Consider the following 20397-nt stretch of genomic DNA (forward strand, 5'->3'; position numbering starts at 1 on the left):
ATTCGTGTTTGTTTTGTTAGACGCGACAACGGCCTATTATGTAAGAAAATGTCCACGTGTTTTAGAGACGCGTGCTGCAGTCTGTGGGGTAAAATGGCGTGGTGTCTACATCTGTTCTAAAAGTCTTTAGCAAAAAAAGAAGGGAAGGAGGCAAAGTAAATCTTGATACCGGTTGAAGCTGGGTGATGGGTATATAGCGGCGCCATTGCACAGTTCTACTTTGGTGTGTGTTGGAGACCTCTCTCTGTAAAATAAAGGGGGTAGGGGATCGCCCAGAGAATCGTGAGGAGTTCCTTAGAATGCCCCCGAAGGTACCCCTACACCACCTCCTTAAGCACCCATATGTGCCTGTGTGCATTTTCCCGGGAAGACATCCACAGCTTTCATAGGGGGCTCAGAAGGTTCGTGGCCCCTGCCCCCAAAGAATAAGAACACCGACACCCCACAGACAAGGAACAATGTTTGAAGTCAGGTTGCCCCCTCACCTCAAGCTGGTCACTCAGAGTGTGCCACAGCCTGGTGTGGCCGTGTGACACTGGCCTAGGGTCCCTAGGCAACCCCTGATCCCCTTTTCTCCCCAGAGAGATCGGAGAGATGGAGGTGTTCAGCCACCAGGCTGCCAACCTCTCAGGAGACTCCCATACCTAGCGGTGCCTGGACGCTGGCCCAGGATGTGCCCCCCGTGTCTCCACCCCTCCAGGCCCCAGCCCGTCCACCTCCCGCTTGGGGTGGCAATTTGTCTCCTTTTGAACCCCCCGCCCCCGTCGGGTTTCCCCCTTTGATTCGCGGCCGGGAGGCTCCCCCCGCTTTGAAATGCAAACCCGCCTCGGCTGGGGCCGCGGGCGTCCCTGGGCTATAAAAGGCCTGGGTGGGGCAACCGGGCGGCGGGGCTGGCGAGTTCAGGTGAGCAGTTGCTCGTTGGGGCGGCCCGCGGCGGCGGCTCCAGGGCCCAGCATGCGCGGGGGCCCCTGCAGCCACCATGTATGTGGGCTATGTACTGGACAAAGACTCTCCCGTGTACCCTGGCCCCGCCAGGCCCCCCAGTCTTGGCCTGGGCCCGCAAGCCTATGGACCCCCGCCCCCGCCACCCGGACCCCCGCAGTACCCCGACTTTACTGGCTACTCTCACGTGGAGCCGGCCCCCGCACCCCCTGCGGCCTGGAGCGCGCCCTTCTCTTCGCCCAAGGACGACTGGGCCGCTGCCTATGGCCCGGGCCCTGCGGCCCCAGCTGCCAGCCCAGTCCCTCTGGCGTTCGGGCCCCCTCCGGACTTTAGCCCGGTGCCCGCGCCCCCTGGGCCTGGCCCGGGCCTCCTGGCGCAGCCCCTCGGCAGCTCGGGTGCCCCGTCCTCACCCGGAGCGCAAAGGCGGACTCCCTACGAGTGGATGCGGCGCAGCGTGGCGGCGGGAGGCAGCGGTGGCAGCGGTAAGGACCCTTCCCTGGCCCTGCGCCTCTGGACGGTTCCCCTGGGCACTGGCAGGTGCTAGGGCGAGGCCCCAGCCGCCCCCTGTCTGACCTCTGCCCTGGCTGTGCCTGGATTCCTGGAGTGCGGCCTCCCCTACCACTCTCGCCCTGGGGGGCTGTTGTCCCAGCTTCCCTTCTGAATTCCAGCCTGAGTAAGCACAACCAGCCTTTCTGTCTAGACAGGGAAGCTGAACCCGGAAAAGTGAAGTTATGCACCATGCATTAAGTGGCAGGGCCACAACCAGAACGCTGCCCCCAGACTCTTGTCCTAGGGCTCTTTTAGAGACACCGGCCCTGGTCACCGTCGTTTCTTCCACCCCTATCCCAACCCCAGGCAGAGGCTGCAAACCCACCCCTCTGGGATGAGGGTGCCCTGGTCCTAAGAACACAGTCAGGTCACTTTCCTTTACGGGTCCCAGTCCCCCAACCCATACAGCAAAGAGATGGGCGGGTTATGTCATTTGGACCAAAAAAGAGCCCCCTTTGGTTAGAGCGGGTGGGGGGCTCCTTACCTTCCCATCCCAGGGCCCTTCCTGAACTCTTGACCCTGGGGGAGGGAGGAGCGGGAGCAGTTGGGAAAGTGGCTGCTGTTTGGCTCCTGAGCCTGTGAACCTCCTGCCCCCAGGCAGGCCTCTCTGATCCACCCTCTTCAAAGGCAGGGGAAGGGGCCGGACAAAGGCCCCGCTTTCATGAGGGGCGGCCTGACCTCCTTTATAGGTCCCCCCTTTGTCATGTAATAGGCTGCGCCTGGGCTCGGTAGTGACTCCTGTTGGCCACAAAGTGAACACGATACCCCATTGTCCTGACTGTGTTGGGCCTGTCCTGACAAAGGCCACCTGGCCTGGTGGGCAGGAAGTTGGCCTGCCCACCCTTTGATGTCCAGCCCCTCCTCCCCTCCCCCCAGCTGGGACTGAGCCTGGGACTTCCCCACCTCCTCTCTCTCTTCACCCCCCTGTCTCCACATGCCCAGCTCACCCCACCCTGGGGCAGATGCTGGGGTGGGCTTGATCAGTAGCTACAGGTCTGGGTGTAATAGGACCACCCTCTTGGGAGTCCCAGGGGCGAAGAACCTCATATCTGCCTCCAGAGGTCCCAGAGGACTAGGACATGTGACCCCACTCTGCCCCTTGTCTCTGTAACCTTAGCTAAACTATGATACCTACTAATAGACCCAGCATTGACCTAAGATCTTGCATGTGTGAACTCATTTAATTCTTACAACATCGTAGCGGGTGCTGTTATCACCCCCAGTGTTAAGACGAAGAAATGATGGTACAGAGAAGTTAAATGCTTGCACACAACAAGTATTTATAACCAGTAAATGGGGAGGCTGGGACTGGAACCCTGGCAGATTGACCACCAGGCCCGTGGGCTAGTTCTCTAACTAGCTTCTCTTAAATCAGTCATCCTTTCTGGGTCCCAGTCTTACCATCTGTGACATGAAAGAGAAGGGTCTTGTAACTTGTTTGAGTTACAAAAGGTCGCCTTGGAAAAATCTGATGGAAAGTACAAATCTCCCTAGAAAAGTGTTACCTAATTCGGCAGACAGTCTCAGGAATGCTAGAGGCCCCGACGGAGAACCCCACATCAGGGTACATGGGAGAGGGTGTCTGGGGCCAGTGGCCCCCAGGGTCCTGCAGTTCTGTGTTCCCTGGAGAAGGAAGCCCGCTTTTCCTGCTCCTCTACTCCAGTTGTTACTTCCTACTGATCAGGTGACTTTGGACATGGATGGGGAGGTTCCCCAGGGCGGGACCTAGAGAGAGCCCATCACTGTATGAGGGGAGAGAGTAGGTCAGTCGGGTCAGAGGACTGGGGAGGTCTGGGGGTGCTCCCATGCCCATGTGATGTCAGGCAAATCGCCTCTTCTCTCTGGCACAGTAGCTGCCAGCCCAGGTCAGCCTCTGGTCTCAAAAGTCATTTGAATGCTGCCGTTCCCAGGCAGAAAAAGGGCCTTAGGAGTAACTCTGCTCAAAGGCAAAAGGCCTTTCTCCTGTGACTCCCAGAGAGTAGAAGGAAGGGCAAAGGGAGGTGTAGGGGCTCCTGAGGAAATCAGCTGCCCCCAGGAGTCAGGGTGGACCTGTTCTGCCAAGGAGGCTGGAGGCCTGGCCTTCCGATAGCTCGAAGATGCTGCCTCTCTACCTGGGGGGCATCTAATTCTGACCAGAGCTCCCCCTGCGGCTCCCTGGTCACCACATCTTATGATGCCATTTTGGGCCAGCTCATTTTTCCTCCCTTCTGAGACTCTAGAATTCTACAATATCTGAGCTGGACAGTTAAAGACCAGGCACACAGATGGGCAGCTGAAGACCAGAGACTGGAAGGAATGTTCTAGTTTCACAAAAGTGGAATCTGGACTAGAATAGATGTTGAATGAGTCAGTTAAAATTTTTCCAAAGGTTTTCCATCATTTATATGGGAAAATCGACACTCCTTCCTGAGGTCTCTGAGACTGTAGAGTAGCACTCTTGGCCCTTGCCTGTTTCCCTGACCTCGACCCAGACCACTTGTCCCCTTGGCCACCAAACTCTAGCCACTTCAGCCCTCTTTTAGTGTTTCAGACGTGCCACGTCCTTCTGCAGGTCTTGTGTATGTATCGTTCCCTCTTCCTGGAAACCTCTTTTCCCTGACTCTTTGCAGGCCTATCTCCTTCTCACACTTCAAGGTCGCAGCTTAATGCTCACCTCCTCAGAGATGTCCTCCATGATTTCTTAAGGAAGGCTTCCTCTATAGCCACCAATAACCTTTGCCATGTTTCCTTTAGAGCACTAACCCCGATTGCGATTTACTCACTTATTGGTGTGTTTGTGTGTGGTCTGTTCCCCTACCCACCCACCAAGGTAAACACCTATGAGGTCCAGAGCCACGTCTAGTTGACCTGTTACTACATTCTAGATGCCCAGCTCAGTGTATGGCATGTGCTTGATATATTTTGTTGATTGAATAAACAGGGCAAGTGTGAACAACAGTAGGATGACTCTGGGGGAAGAGGGAAGAGAGGAAACCTTGGCTTTGACCCAGGTTTCTGAGGTCCCAGTTCCAGAGACAGACCCGTGACTGTCTAACTGAGCTCTCCTGCCAACAGTGGAAGGCTGGTGGCTCCCCTCTCCCCACTGGGGCAGTGAGGTGCCATCCCTCCTGGGACATTGGCATAGCGAAGGCTGGGACTAAGACCCCAGCTTTGTTCTGAAGAGGGGCAGTGCAAGTGGGGACGATAAGGGCCTTTGTCCCACAATCAAACATGAAGCAGTTCCGAGTGTTTACTGTCACTTGACTGAGGCCAGGGTAGAAAATGACGACAGGGATTCTATTTTTTTTTTTTGCCTCCCCCCTTTGCATCTGTAAATACCAGTGTTTTCATAAAGAGGGCTCTAAATCACCCTCTGTCAAAGGTTCAGCAGCCATTCCTTGTGAATAAACAGGGCGTCACCGGTTAATGGCCCATGAGGGCGGCTGAGGGCCCGCACCACCAGGGAGGTTTTCACTCAGATGATGAGACTGCTGCAGTGGGGTTTAGATCTCAGTCCAACCCCTTCAGTTTTTAGATGGAGAAACTGAGGCCGATGGAGGATTGAACTGCCCCCACCACCCCACCCCACCCCACCCCCGCCACATTCCAGGCTCTCCCTTGCTCCATTGCCACAGCCACCAACCTAGCCTCTCACCTTCAGCCTCTCTGATGCCCCAGATATCTTCTACACCATGAACAGATTCACCTATTCAAGGCACACCCCTGCTCAAGAGTACTCCATGGCTCCCCACTGCCACGGGACTGCCATTTTACTTTATGCCATTTTACTGCCGTGAAATCCAGCCCCATTTCTGTGGCATTCAGAGCCCTCTTGAGAACTGGCCCCCAACCCACTATTGAAGCCAGTCTCCCACTAGTTTGCCTAGATACAGAGATGCTTACTTGCAACAGTTAAGATCTGGACCTTAACTGTGGTGGTATTTCTGTTAGAAGCTGCCTTCGCATCAGGAAAGTTAATTTGGATCATTTCTCTGAGCCTCAGCTTCTTCCACTGTAACATTCGGATGAAAATAGGAGTGCACCTTCAAGCCATGGTACCCAGGGCGCTGGGCCTGGCCCAGTAGGTGCCCAGTGCATCATCGGTACCTGTACCATCTCTTCTGGCCCTTAGCAGGTGCACTCGAGCACACACCTCACACACCCCACCTCTCCAGTACCTCACCTAACTACTCTCCCTTTCCTCTTCTACATTTTTCATCAGTTCAAATGCTGCTCCTTTTTCAAGGCCACCTCCTCCGGCAAGCCCTCCTTGGTTCCTCCCCTCCCAGCACTCTGTCAGGCCTTCTATCAGGCCCTCATATTAACACTTACCACTGACTGTGTTTATCCCTGTCATCTACCATCGGTTATCCCCTCAGGGACCAGTCTCAGCCAATCCCACCCTTCTCACCATTCCTCGCCCATAGTAGGGGCTCATGGTAAAGCTGATAACTGTGGTCTTGACTGAGTCCTTACCGTATGCAGGCACTGTACCCTTTGCATGGGTGATCTCACCTAAGCCTCATAACAACCCTAAGAGGGTGAGGATCTATTATTAGCCTAATTTTACTGATAAAGTTAACGAGGCTCAGAGAGGGTAAGGTAGCTTGCCAAGCTCATACAGCTTGGATGCAGCAGAACAGGGTTCAAACCCAGACACCACGGGCCTGTGGAGCATCTGTCAAGTAAAGCAACACCCTGGCACAGGAGCCTGAGCCCCCCTTCCCAGGGCATCCCAGCCCAGGTAGGGGGAAAGGAGGCCAGTTAGGGAAGAGCTATAAAGGGCTGGAGGGGGAGGGTGGGCACAGCAGGGGCTGGGCTGTTTAAAACTGGTTTTCAAGGCAGAAGCTCCATGTGACACCTCATCTCTCAGATGTAGCTGGGAAGGGGAATGACCCAGTTAGAAGGTGGCAGAAGGCTGTTTTTGGTTGTGTTTTCTCCCCCCACCCCCCGTTTTGGCAGATACTGCTGCTGAGAGCTGAGGGAGCCCTCCTGAAGGTCCAAATTGGCTTTGTTAGCCGCAACGTCTGGCTTGTCAGTAGGCAGTTACCTGAATGGGCTGCCCCTGGGGTTTCTGTCCTGGAGCTCCTGGGATTTGGAAACAATCGCGTCTGGAGTCAGGTCCATCATTATGTTCACATGCTAAGCGCTCTCCACGCCACACTCGCCCCTTAGGTTTGCGAAGGGGTGTGTAGATCCCTCTGCATCGAGAGAGAGGGAGCAGGTGCTAGTGAAAGCCGAGGCTGATGCTCCAGCCTCAAACCCCTTACCCCAGCACTCAGCTCTGCTGGCCTCTCCGGCCTCATTATGTGCCTCTCTCATTCATTTATTCATTCATTCATTCAGCCTGTGGGCAATGATACTCCTAAGTGTCTCTTCTGGGTTCTGGGGATCCCAGCCGGAACAAGGCAGAGAGAGTCCCCTCAGGGAGCTGGCACTGTCTGCCCCTGACACTTCTACTTTCTGCCTTAGGGCCTTTGTACATGCTGTTCTCCCTTCCTAGAATATTCTTCCCCATTGGTGACATGGGAAGCCTCCTTCTCATCCTTTAAGTCTTGGCTTAAATGTTGCCTCCGCCAGGAGACCTCCCCCAAGCTGAATAAAGTGTGCCTCCCCGCCCCATCACCACTGAATCTGGCTCTCAAGTCTTTGCCTGCTCTCCTTCATACCAATCACAATTTGTAATTATTTCATTTGTTTGTTTTTAATCAGTGCCATGCCCCCCCATGAAAGAGGGGAAGGAACTATTTAACAAATAAGTACCAAGTATCTACCATAGTAATAATATAAACTAGCATGTAGTGAGTGCTCAGCATTTTTTCCAATGCAGGTATTTCTGACCCCAGAACAGCACAGCTCTGCATTGGATTAGTGGCTTTCACGATGGCTGTGGGACCAGTGGAGCTGGGCGGATGGACGGATGTCCTTTGGAGGTTGAGCCAACCAACTGATGGATCAGATGTGGGGAGAGGGATATGCCACCAAGGCTCCTGGCCCAAGTGGCTGAAGGATGGGGGCTATTTACTGAGATCAGGAAAGCCAGGAAGGCCAGGAAGCAGTAGGTTTGGGTTATGTATTCAACAAGAGCCAGCAAGTTCTCGCTGTGTGCCAGCCACTATAACAGGGCTGGGTGAGCAAGGGGGCATGGTGCCTGCCCTCACAGAGCATAGAAGGAGCCAGGCACCGAGGGGAGGGGTCTTGCCAAGGTCATACAGTGAGCTAGAAAAGGGCTGGAGTCTACAGCCCCTCCCTGCACCACCATCCAGAATGGAAGGCTTCCAGGGCCACGCCTGCAGACCACTGGGCAGGGACCTCACTTCCCCGCTAGAGGAGGATGGCTTGTGTAGGGCAGAGGCCTGGAAATTCCACCAGGAAGCATCTCAGAGAGGCCTCGAGTTGTTCAGCCTTGGAGGAGATTTGCAAGGACTCCGTTGCTGTTTGCAGATTTTAGAAGGGCTATTCTGGACCAAGAATGCCCCTTGTTTTAGGGGCCCCTGTGGAAAACCTTGGAAGGATAAATGGGTAGTGGGTGCAAGAACTGGCTAGTACAGGCACCGTGCGGGTGCAGGTATCTGGCCCTTGGTAGGAGTTCGGTCTCACAGGGCTGACCAATGGCGAACACGCTCTGAATCTGTGTGGCCCAGTACTCTAGCTGCATGTGTCTTTTTGAGTGCTTGAAATATGGCTAGTGTGACTAAAGACCTGGATTTTATTTAATTCTGTTTAATTAATGTAAATGTAAACCGCCACGTATGGCCAGGAGCTGTCATGTGGGACAGTGCAAGAAAGTCCTTCTCAAGAGTTCTTAGAGTGGCAATCCATTCGGGACAGGCTCCTTCCTCTCCGGCATGGAATCTCTCCTGCCTCTTCCATCTCTGTAGCCATCTTCATCTTCATCATCATCTCACAGCTAACTTTCGCTAATAATGACCTTACCGAGTAGACTGTCACATCTAATCTGTGACACTACCCTATGTAGGGAGGAGAGAATGAACTGGGATTCAAAGAGGGTTGGTGGCCTGCCTGGGCTCACACTGCTGGCTCACGGCCAGCCTGGGCAGGACCATCGGGCCTGCCTGGCTCTGAAGGCTCTGTCCTCTCTGCTGTCTCCCAGAACCGAGTCAGACTGTGGACCTTCAGGAAGAAGAGAGGGCAGGGGATGACGCACAGGTGGCCTGGGAGGAGGGTGACAGAGGGGAGGAGATGCTTGCCCACGGCTGCAAGGCTCCTGCGTGTGGCTGGCCAGGCCATTCCCCCCACCCCATACCAGCCTCAGCCCTGCCCCAGGGCTTGAGTGACAGACTGTGATGAAGCATCCTGGAACTCACAAATCAGCAGGAGCAAGGACACAGTTGAGGGCCCACTAGAAAGCCTCATGGCCCACAAGAGACATCCATCCATCCATCATCAAACTGGCCAGGTCAGGGCTAAGGCAGCAGGGGTCCCATCCCCTGGTAGTAGAGATGAGGAAGCAGACCCAAGCTGTCCATTACAAGTGCCTGGGGTAGCCCAGCCAGCTCCCCGCATGCCCAGGCCAGCGTGTTCTTTGCCTTGCCGTTCCCCATAAGGCGGCGTTCTTCCGTCTCCCTGGGGAGCCCTCCAACATCCACTGCTACAAATAGCTCAGTTCCCCCTGTCGTCTCCAGAGTTCTTTGCCCTTTACAAGTCGCTCTCACATCCATTCTGTTCCCCGGTGGTAGGAAAGCCCAAAGGAGTTCAGTCACTTGTCAACTCCTTCAGCTGAGGATGGTCAGATGTGGGCCAGGTCTCTGCCTCCAGCAAGGTCTGGGGACTCCCTCCCAGTGCACAGGGCCTTCCCCAAAGCTCAGTGCAGTGGAAAAGCTGGTAGGACCAGGCCCCTCCGCAGAAGCGCCACCACCACGGACTGCCCCTCACCCTGTCACCTTCACAGCCCTCCTATATGTGTTATCTGGATAACACCTCACATGGTTTATGTTAAAGTTAACTGCATGCTCAACATATTTGCAGTTCTTCCCTTCTCCTCATTATACTGAAAAATGCCCACCATCCTTTCAGCAAAGCGTGTCTCCTTCCTTCCCCGCTCCGCTTTCGGGACTTACTGCAGTGGGGCTCTGTGTCCGCCCTGGTCCTTCCCCCTTCTCTGAGCTCCCTCCTGCTGAAGGCCCCAGGGCTTGCATTTCCCTCTGTCCTTGCCAGACCAGCACTGTGTCCCTGGTGCCTCCTGCCCCGCATGTGTCCGAGGAACTTGGCTGGAGGATGTGCGGGCCATGCCCTCCCTTGTGGGTGCTGCCCAGGTGGTGGACGGTAATGGGGTGCAGGGTGTCTGGTCCTTATGGGAGGGCTTAGAGCTGCACAGAACTGTGGAATCTATAGGGCCTTCAGAGCTGACACCCCAACCCTCTTCTGATCCATAGGAGAAACTGAGGCCCAGAGAGGAGACAGGCCTTATTCAAGGCCACACATAAGGCACAGAACTGGGGCCAGGGCCTACTGACTCCAGCTGGTGGTTCAGAATCCCCCAGCGGGCTTGGTGAAGATGGCAGGGAGATCAGGATGCAGTAGTCCTGGGGTGGAGCTTGTGTGTGTTGGGGGAATTCTGATGCACAGCCATTAGGGGCTGGACCACACAGGGAAGGGTTGCAGAGGGTGCAGGGCTGGATTTGTGTTCCAGGCCCTGAGGACCAGAGCTGGCAGTGTCATCCCTTAGGCCACAAACCCAGCAGGAAGAAGGCAAAGGAAGTGCTGGCCCAGAGTCCACTTGATTTTCTTAGAGTCACACACCTCGTCCTGGAGGCAGCGGCTGAACCCTGTCCTTGCCTGGTCCAGGTTGGATGGGGAAGCCCCACTGAATGAAGGCTGTGTGGCTCCTACCGCCTGTCCTCCGGCTGGGCAGGCTCTGTATCTAGACTCTCAGACAGGGGAATTGCTCTTAGGATTCTTTTAGCAACAGTAACAGACACAATCGGAGAATCAACAAACACTGGGAGCTTCATGTTTCCAAGTTGGAAGGGGCCTTACAAATAAGCAGTCTCGTCCAACACCCCACTCATTGCACAGATCATTTCCTGCATTCCTGCCGTGTGCTTGTCCTGCCACTATTGGGGATGAATGAGAGCCACCCGTCCCCACACACCAATGACGTGCCAGGTTCTGGGCTAGGCATCGTCCACCCATCTCAAGTGGTCTCCCATACACCCCATAGTTGGCTAGTTATGGGAGAACATACACTTTGCGATAGGTGCTAGTGCTGTTTCTGAGGCTGGACAGACCTGGGTTTAAATCTCACCTGCCAGATGCGTGGACCCCTCTGAGCCTCAGTTTCCCCATCTATAACATGGGGATAACAGTCGCACAACTTCATAGGTTGTTGAGACACGAGGTGCCTGATGCGTGGACATGTTGGCCTTTATTAGAATAATAATCGTCCCCATCTTGTAGATAAAGAAGATAAGGCTCAGAGGTGGGGTGACTGCCCTGGATCACCCAGCCAGCAAGGAGTTGTACTGCACAACCCTAGGTCTGCTCGCTCGGACAGCCACATGTCAGGGTCGCCTGAGAGCTAATCCCCGAGCCCCACTCTGGCTCTGAATTTCAACCCCACTGGCTCTGAATTTCTGGGCTAGAATTGGTGTGGGGTCTTTTTTTCTTTTTTTTCTTTTTAGATTTGTATTTATTTATTTTTAGAGAGAGGGGAAGGGAAGGTGAAAGAGAGAAAGAGAAACATCAATGTGTGGTTGCCTCTCATGCGCCCCCTACAGGGGACCTGGCCCACAACCCAGGCACATGCCCTGACTGGGAATTGAACCAGCAATCCTTTAGTTCACAGTGTTTTCAAAAGGCTCCCCAGCCCGTTTGGAGGCTGCTGGTCAGGTGTCTGGAACCATTAGCCTGTAGCTTCTCCTCAGCCGGGCACACTGTGGGGGGGTGGGGAACTGGCTGCCTCCAGGGCAGGCTGGTGCTCGATGGTGGGCCGTTCCTCAAGTCCCAAAGGCAGAGCAGAGAGAACGCCTCTCCCTTGGGTAAGTTACCCAAGGTTCTCCCTGCAGTGCTCACCCCTGAAGAGCTGGGGGCTCCCCACCCTCCCCAACCCTCCTGCACTGGCATTGGCCCAAAGGGTCATTTGTTAGGTGCTGGGAGGGATGGCTCCCATCACACACCTGCCACAGGAGCCTGGACTTCCCCCTGAGCCCCAGCATCCCCAGGACCCGTAAATCATTGATCCGGGCTCTCCCTGGCCCTGCCACTCTCATGCACCTCCCTGCCCCTCCCTCCTGGGCTCCCATGGCACAGCCCTCTCAGGAGGGGGCAGGGACAGCAACCCAGGGCTCCTGACTGTCATTAAAAATGCAAGTTCACATCTGCACATGGTAAAATCTTAAACACCCCTGTAAATCCCTCCTACCTGTGGCTCCCCAGCCTCCAGAACCCCTCTCCAGAGGCAGCTCCTATTAATGGCTTCTTGTAGAGTCTTTCAGAAAATTCTGTGGGTGCACAAACATAGGATTGTGTGTGTGAGTGTGTAACCCCCCCATTTTATACAAAAACAGAAACATATTATTCCCAACATTCAATGTCTTGCTTTTTTTCCTCAACAAAATATCTTAAGCACTGCTCCACATTGGTGCATATGGAGCTTTGCAGTCTCTTTAGAATGATTGCATAAGGCTCCTCTCCGTGGATGGGCCATCTTTTTTCTAACGTGCTCCCTACTTCTCGGTATGTACCTTGTTTTCAGCCTTACACTGTTCCAAATAGCTACAGCTCTGGGTGTTTCCCTGTGGGACCCGTGCTGGGGGTGGCATTAATTGGGAAAGGGTATGCGCATGTTCAGCTAGGCTAGACACTACCAAGCCGGGCTCCAAGGAGGGCACTTCAGTGGACAGCCTGTGGGACGCCCCGGACCACGCAGTGTGAGAGCAAACATTTTGTTCTTTGGTAGAGCCTTTTTCTTAGCAATAAAATGTTGTGTTTTGAGTTCTACCGATAGAAGTTGGCCAGGAGGTTCCTGAGCCCACCGGCCCCTCTTCTGGGCCCAAAGGAGGAAGAGAGGATGAGGAAGGCTGGGCCTGTGGGCTGGGCCTTCATTGGCAGGCAACCTAGAACAGAGAGACTAATTATGCAGCTAGAGCCCTACTTCTCATCTAGTCCCACCCCCATCCCCCACTGCCCACCAGATCTATGAAATGGGTGTGATTGGACCCCTGCTGGCTCACCAGAAGGGAAGGGAGTGAGAGCTGGGTGCCTCAGGGGACAGGTGACTTCATCATCCCTGCATGGAGTCTCTCAGGCTGCGGTCTGAGTGGGCAGGGAGCCTCATCCCCCACCTCAGGCTGGGAGTCTTCTGGGCCTTGTCTAGGCCCCCAGCCTGAGGACCCTGCAGGATCCCGCAGCCCAGGGCTCTGGGGGCCTGCTCTCACTATGGGTGGGACCCTCTCTTCCCAAATACAAGTAGATGATGGATGGTCTGCTGATCGAGCCTCTGCTGCCACTACTTACAGAGGGCTCTGGTGGGGGTTCTGCAGCCCCTAAACCTGATGGGTGAGGAGTTGCAAATGAGAATGGGGAGCGAGAGCCCCAGGCCAGGTAACATGGTCTTGGGTGAGTCCGTGACTGCGAGGGGCCTGACAGCACAGGGAGCCTGGACTAGGAGGACTCCCCAGGCCTTGCTTACTTAGATCTCTGGCAGCTGTATAACCACCCTGAGCCTTGGTCCCTTCATTTACAAAATGGGAGGAGACTAAACTCCCAAGACCCCTTTGGGTTTAGCACAGTAAACCCAGTGGGCTGTGGATTCAGAGCTCTCTGCTGGGCTCTGGTGGAGGGGACAAGAGGCAGAACTGTTTTTGAGCGGGCATTGAATTTTCTAGGCCAGGGAGGGGCTCCGTCTGGACCAAAGCCTTAGCGGCCACTCCCTTGTCCCTTTCTTGGGCCAGACTGGCTGTGGGCCGAGGTTGTCCCGTGCTGCATCAAGCAGTGAGCTGAGGGCAGGGGATGTGGAAGCGTCCAGGGCGGTTCCGCTGCTCTGGCAGCAAACCCAAGGAAAGAGCCCAGGGACATCTGTTGTCTCCCATTCTCCATAAAACCATTTGGCTCCCAGGGAGCCCAGTGCTGTCCTGCCAAGCTGCGTGGGCTTGGTGGAGGGGCGGGGGCTGGAAGTCGGCACAGGAGGCGGGGAGGTTAGTTGGGACAGGGATGCTGAGGGACAGGCAAGGCCAGAGCTTGTGACCCAGACAGAGTTGAAGGCCCGGCTGTTGTAGGGCACGTGGGTGAGGTGGGAGGGGGCTGGTGGTTATTCAGAGACCCACCGGACCCTGGTGGGACGCATGTGTGGGTCCGTAAGTGCTTGCGTGTGCCTCCTATTTATAGCCGAGTGCTCAGCTTCTTACAAAGCAAACCGGTGTTGAGTCAGGCCCCCACACCAGCCCAGGCCAAGCATGACTCTCACTGTTCTCTCCAGACAGACCTCTGACCCCAGCCCCAGAGACGCCCTGACATTAACCCCAGTTGGTCCTCAAATCCGGTTTCTGGCCCCAGGCCGAACCCCATGTTAGAAGCCAAGCCACTGCCTTCTCCTGGGTTATTGCAGGTCTCTCTGTGCTTCCTGCTTCCTCTTGCCAATCTGTTCTGCATGCAGCAGCCAGAGTCATATTAAAATGTAATCAGACCTCATGTCTCCTCTGCTCAGAACCCTGTGATGACTCCCATTCCAGACAGAGAAAAACCCAGAGTCCTTTCCGTAGCCCATAAGGCTCTGGGCAACCTGCCCCTCCCCGCTTGGTCAGGGCCCTCCAGCCACACCCCACAGTTTCTCTCACAGGTCAGATGTCAGGCACGCTCCTGCCTCAGGGACTTTGCACTTGCTCTTCCCTCTGCCTGGAGCCCTGAATCGTTTCAGTTTTGCTCTTGCCGATGGACACAGAAGCAGCTCTGTGGACTGAGCGGCCGTTCCTGCTCTACGCCGGCACACGGGCAGGAGCGGGGATGGCTCCAGGCAGACCAGCACCCATCTGCCATGCGACCCTAGCTCAGGGCGAGGTGGCCAGGGCTAGGCCTCTTGAGGTAACTGTCCTCAAGGGTCGCCAGCAACCATGTTCAATGGGAATCGAGGTGCCATGCACCCCAGGACAGTTCAGCAAACTTCCACCCCTGTCTACAGAGACTCTTCCCTGCTCTCTTCCACACAGGAGAAGGGAACAGCTGCCATCATTCATCTTGCCTGCCAGGTGCCCCTCCACATCACTGGTGTTCACACCTGTGGTCCGAGGACCCTGAATCCGAACCACCATGGGAACTCACTAAAAATGCACATTGAACTCCCAGGCTTTCTGACTCACCTGGTCAGGGATGCCCTGGAAGCTGCTTTCAACAAGCTCCTGGAGTCTCAGTGCTACAGCCACATCTGGAAACCACTGGGTTAAAGCTGGAGAAGCTGGTGATCTGAGAAGGGCACTGGGTCAGGAGACCAAGACTGAAACCCCAGCTCCACTAGCAGCTTGCTGTGTAACCCTGAGAAAGTTGCTTCCCCTCTCTGTGCCTCAGCACCTTCCCACATGGGCACGAAGCAGTGCTTGCCTCTCAGGAAGTCTCTAAACCTGAGCTTGGGGGAATGATTGTCACCCCTAAGGCTGGGTATAGGCCCTCCTCACCTCAGGGTCCTTCTTCAGAGGGCTGGGGGCCCTACCTGGGCCTTCTGCAGGCTCTCCCTCCCCATTCACCTCCCCTCCTGGCCCATCTGCTTCTTAGGTAAGACCCGGACCAAGGACAAGTACCGTGTGGTCTACACCGACCACCAGCGCCTGGAGCTGGAAAAGGAGTTCCACTACAGTCGTTATATCACCATCCGGCGGAAGTCAGAGCTGGCCGCCAATCTGGGGCTCACTGAACGGCAGGTGTGTGGGTTCCCCCACCTTAGCCACAGGAGCAGCACAGGGACTCTGGTCTCCAGACTGCCAGGCAGATGACAGAACTCAGTCAAGGGAGGAGAACAGAGAGGTTGAGCCTCCTGGCCATGGTCACACAGCACAGCAAAAGCTGAGCTACTGGCAAATCCTCTCCTCCCTGACAAAACCCACTATCCCTAACCCCCAAAAGGGAGATAGGGGTTCTGATTCGCTGTAGGCCACAGCGGGCTATGATCAGTGCTATTTAAACCCAGAGGAGGGAGCAGTCACAGGCAGAACACGGACGGCTTCCTGGAGGATGGGTGTTAGGGTATGGCCTTGACGATGAGGAGGCAGGAGGTGACAGGAAAAGTTGTCGTTAGAGTAGAGGATGTGTTCAGGTTCCGTGGACGGTAGGGGCGGCTGGAGCGGGAGGCAGGCTGCAAAGGCCACGTCAAGAAATGAGAGCTCAGCAGCCCTCCCTCTCTCCCTCTCCCTGCCATTGTGCACCACCCTCTCTCTTCTCCGACCACAGGTGAAGATCTGGTTCCAGAACCGGCGGGCGAAGGAGCGCAAAGTGAACAAGAAGAAGCAGCAGCAGCAGCAGCAGCAGCCCCCACAGCACCCCCAGCTGCCACCACCACCAGCCCACGAAGTCAACCCCACCACAGCTGGGCCGCCCCTGGGGGGCCTGTGCCCCAGCTCCACCAGCCTCCTGGGCACCTCCTCCCCACTGCCTGTCAAGGAGGAGTACCTGCCTTAGCTCCCAGCCCTTTCACTGACCTTCTGGGTCACCTTGGACAAGTCACCCACCCAGCCCCCATGTGCCCTTGGCCTGTCTGTTCAGTGAGCTCAGGACATTTTCCTGTTCTAGGTCTCAGGGGGATCAGGGAACCCAGGGTGAGAGGTCTCAGTCCCCAGAGGGCTGGGGGCATGGACCCAGGATAAGCCCCCAGTCCCTATCTCCTTCTCCAGAGGTTCAGGGGCAGAAGGCTGCTACAGGGACTAGACTAACCCTGGGGAAAGGAGATAGAGCTGGGGAAGATGGAGGGCTTACCCACCGTGACCTATGGGAGGAATGTGGTCAGCTCCCGCCTGCCTGGTCCTGCAGCCTCAGTTCTACCTGCCCCCACCCTGACATGACCTGGCCCTCTCTGGGCTGATACAGAGCCCACAGGATGGGGCCTGAGAGGCTCTGGTACCTATCCCCTCTGGGTTGCAGAGCCATACCTCCTCACTAGCATTCTCAGTGGGGCCTCTAGGTTGGGGAGAGGCCCTCTGGAGGGGGACAGAAGGGCAGAGTCCCTCTTCCAAGTTCTACCCCACCAGGCTGCCCCTCAGGGTCCAGGCCCCACTGGGCCCTTGGAGGACTTTCTCTGAACAGAGCAGAGCTCACAGCTGGGCAAGTGTGTACATAGAGTGGAATCTTGTGGATGCAGCTTCAAGAATAAATTTTTTCCCTTTTTAAAAACGTATAAAAATCATTATACATAGCATTAAAGGAAAGTGTTAAGTATAAATCATCCTCACCCTTCCCTAACAATTACATAATCACTTTCAGCCTCTGTCAGCCTACAACAAGGTCACCTTTAGAATGCATTTGAACGATCAAAACATGACATTGTTAGAGTAAGTCTATGAGACTATGTAAAATTTTAAGTCCATTTTGTGACCAGAATCATCAGACTCAATATATCAGTCTTTTGAATTTTTCAAATGCTTTCAGCTCAGGATTTTACAATACTCATTGGGCACCCCATGTACCAGGCATGGCTGGGCCCGGTGGATGCGGCCCTTGCTGCCCTTCCCCACTAGAAGTTTCCAGTCTGAGCTATGCTCCGGGCATCAGGGAGCAGAGCATTCAGGGACTTGTATCTTCTCTTGGAGGGTCCAGAAGGCTTCCTGGAGGAGGTGAGGTTTGAACTGATGCCTAAAGGACTAGTGGGTGATGTCAGGCCACGAAGTGGGGAATGGTAACAAAGAGTATGAGCCGTGTGAAGTTAACATAATTTTTAAAAACTCCTGAGAAAAGCTGCTGTTCTCACCTCCCTTTCAGGAGTCTGCTAGCTGGAGGGCTCTAGTGCCAGCTGCCTGTCCCGCTGTTTGCTGTTCTGGGAGGTGCCCCAGCCATAAACAGTGCGCACAGCCTGCCCTTTGCTCCTGGGGCACGTGACAGCAGTGCACGAGGCAGCCCCCTCCCGCACATGAGCCCCTGAAGAGCGGCAGGCACTCCTCTCTGCTACTGGTGGTGGCCAAGAGATGTCACAGCTTCACTGAGGGCGGTGGACTTCTAAAGCGTGGGAGCCAGGCGGTGCCAGGGAAGGGACCAGGGCAGCAGAAGAAGAGGGTTGGTGGAAGGGTGGCTGGCAGTGAGTGAATCTAGTTTTCTGATCATCAAAAACATTTGCTGTGTGGCCCTAGGGTAACTGCTTCCCCTCTCTGGGCCTTGTTTCCCTGTCTGTAAAATTGGGGAGCTATTTTACCAGGAAAAAACAGCTCTAGCCAAGTAAGCTTGGAAAGTCCTACAGACTCCACCCTTCCGGGAGAGTCACAGTGGTGCATTAGCCACCAAAGGCTCTGATGAGTCCCATGACAAAGAACCCCCTGGGTCTTCTTTAACCCAGCATTCTCCACACTTCACGCTCCAGGAGCACCCCCCTCCTGCACTACCAGCCCCCCACCAAACACCCCAGACTCTGGCATGTGGCGACTCTGTGGGCTGGGGAGGGCCTCAAATAGCTGTGACTCAGTGTTTAGTAGCAGGTTTTGTCATCAGATGGCCTGGGCTCCAACCTAACTACTAAGCTGTGAGACTTCAGGCAGGTTACTTAGCTCCTCTGAGCTTCAGCCCCCTCCTTCATCAAATGGGAAAAAGATACCCTAACCTATCTCAGGATTGTGTTTAGCACAGGGCCCAGGGCAAGGTAAGTTCTGGGCTTCAGCCACCTGCTCCCAGGGCTGCTGCATCCTCATGTGACAGGCTGTCAGGCCTGACTGATGTTGTAACTACCCCACCCCCCAATGTTGAGGACAGATGGTGGCTGGGAAGATCTGAGGCAGGACAAGCCTGTCCCCAGCTCCAGGAAGCCTACCTGGCAGGAGGTCAATGGCGGGGCCTCGCAGGCTGGGTAAGCTGCAGCTGCTGCTCATGTGGGAGGTCAGGGGTTGGGTGGGGCCCACAGGTTGGGTCAGTGATCACCTGTCTAGTGGTGTGAGTGCTGGGAAAAGGCAACTTCCATCTAAACAACTTCCAAGTAGTGCCATGGGCTGGCGGGTGAGGTGTGAGTTCCCTGTCACCTAGAGACTTCCACCAGAGGCTGAGTGTTGTAATGACCCAGGAAAGGGACCCTTCCTGTCCTGTTAGACCTCAGTGCTAAGAGATGGTCCAGCTTTCCAATCAGCTGCTTCTGCTTTGCGTATAGAGATTTTCAGCATCCCCCATGTTGGTGGGCATGCCCTGCATTGGTACTGGAGACCCAGGCTTCTGATAAAAGTCAGATATGGCCTAGCCCGGTCCTGAAGGCCCTGGGCCTGGTCATGGCCTCTACTCAATCAGAAACATGCCCATCAGCACTGTGTTTTGCAGATAATTTCCCCTCTAGACCCTTCATGCCATAGTAAGAACTTCAGTCTTGTGGAGCCATCAGTGATGGCTGAGAGATTGGTGAGGCTGAGCAGAGAGGGCCACAGCTCAGTTCTCACAAGGCCTGAGTTCAGGGCTGGGAGTGGAATGTTCTCACATCAGAGGTCTCCAGCAGCCTGGGTGTGTGTGAGTGTGTGTGTGTAACAGGTTATAATGGGAGGTGGGGAGGGTGGACAGAAGACTGGAGCTCCAAGGAAGCCTGCCTGCTCCTGGGTGGCTTAGAGGCCCAGCCAGTAGGATGCAGAGCCTGGGGGCACAGCTGGCTTAGGACAGGCCGGAGGCACTGGAGAGCAATGCTGACCCCGCCCAGCTGCTCCGGAACCACTTCCCTGGAATCACACCAGATGGACCAGCGGTCTGGATCCTCATCTTTCACCATCGCCGCTCCGCGGGTGTAACAGAACACATGCTCTACAGTGATAAAGTCTGAACAGGAAAGCAAATTGAAAATGTTTATTTATATGCATTTAAAAATATCTTCCTATATAATAACAGGAAGTACATTTTCATCTAACACTTTCCTTAAATTAGCACACATCTCCGTCTTACTTTTGATGTGAGATCAGAAGAGGGTGGGGGGAGGAGAGAATGGGGGAAGGGCGATAGATTGAGATGCACTAGTTGGATTCCTAAGTAGTTATTTGCCAAGTAGCATCCGGACTTCCTCTGGGATGGGGGAGACAGAGACAGGTGGTGGCGATTGTCTAGCATGCTCCGTAGCTGAACTCGTAGTCAGTTGTACGGTTATAAACCTGGGGCTTCGGTGGGTAGATGAACTTATGGGCCTCCCAGTGTTGGGGTGTTGTTTGCTTTATAAAGCACAGACTTTTGCAACACTGGCTGTGCTGGGGAGAGGGCGGCAGAAAGCAGCCATCTGAGGGCGCAGGCTGGGTGGGGTCAGACTCCTAGATTCCAGGCCTGACCCTGCCTCTACTCCTCAGTGATTTGGCAACAACCTACTTCTTCTGGGCCTCAGTTTCCCCACCTGAAAGATATGGGCCTAGACCCATTCGCACTCAGCCCCACTGACTTGTGCTTGAGGAAGGCTAAAGCCCCAGTCCTGTTCCATCCCCCTCCCCTGGGGCTGGCTCCCTCCAGGGCTGGCTCTGGGGGAAGCAGGTGCTGCTGGGAAGAGGCCATAAAGAGACTCTGGAACCAATGCCTCAGTCCTCCTCCATGTTCTGTGGTTCTCTGTGGTTCTCTGTGCCTTCCATTGGGTCTCATGAAACCTGGGCACCAAGGGGAGGGGCTGTATAGGCAAAGTTGCCTCCTGTCCCATAAGAGATGTGACAGGCCCTGGAGAAGGCTGGGGGTGGGTCCTGTCTGTGCCTTCTTGGAATCAGGAACCACTGGTTTTTTCCCCTCCCTAGGCACAGCCCATGGCCCTCTGGGCTTTACCTCCAAAGTCCAGAGAGTCAGTGC

The 20397-nt window shown here is 55.1% G+C and overlaps 1 protein-coding gene across 1 annotated transcript; it reads left to right on the forward strand.

The window, feature by feature from the left end:
- The first annotated feature begins 883 nt into the window (after positions 1-883).
- CDX1 (caudal type homeobox 1) lies at positions 884-16983 on the forward strand. Its single transcript, XM_024576742.4, has 3 exons — positions 884-1424; positions 15196-15341; positions 15868-16983. Exons 1-3 carry the CDS (start codon positions 980-982, stop codon positions 16093-16095), a joined length of 819 nt encoding a protein of 272 aa, XP_024432510.2. The 5' UTR covers positions 884-979; the 3' UTR covers positions 16096-16983.
- Positions 16984-20397: the final 3414 nt, after the last annotated feature.

The sequence above is a fragment of the Desmodus rotundus genome, chromosome 6 (genome assembly GCF_022682495.2).
Source record: "Desmodus rotundus isolate HL8 chromosome 6, HLdesRot8A.1, whole genome shotgun sequence".
Taxonomy (NCBI): domain Eukaryota; kingdom Metazoa; phylum Chordata; class Mammalia; order Chiroptera; family Phyllostomidae; genus Desmodus; species Desmodus rotundus.

Coding starts and splice junctions, on each gene's coding strand:
- CDX1 (XM_024576742.4), top strand. CDS start 980: ATGTATGTGGGCTATGTACTGGACAAAGACTCTCCCGTGTACCCTGGC. Junction 1,425..15,195: donor GGGAGGCAGCGGTGGCAGCG/GTAAGGACCCTT, acceptor TCTGCTTCTTAG/GTAAGACCCGGACCAAGGAC. Junction 15,342..15,867: donor TGGGGCTCACTGAACGGCAG/GTGTGTGGGTTC, acceptor CTCCGACCACAG/GTGAAGATCTGGTTCCAGAA.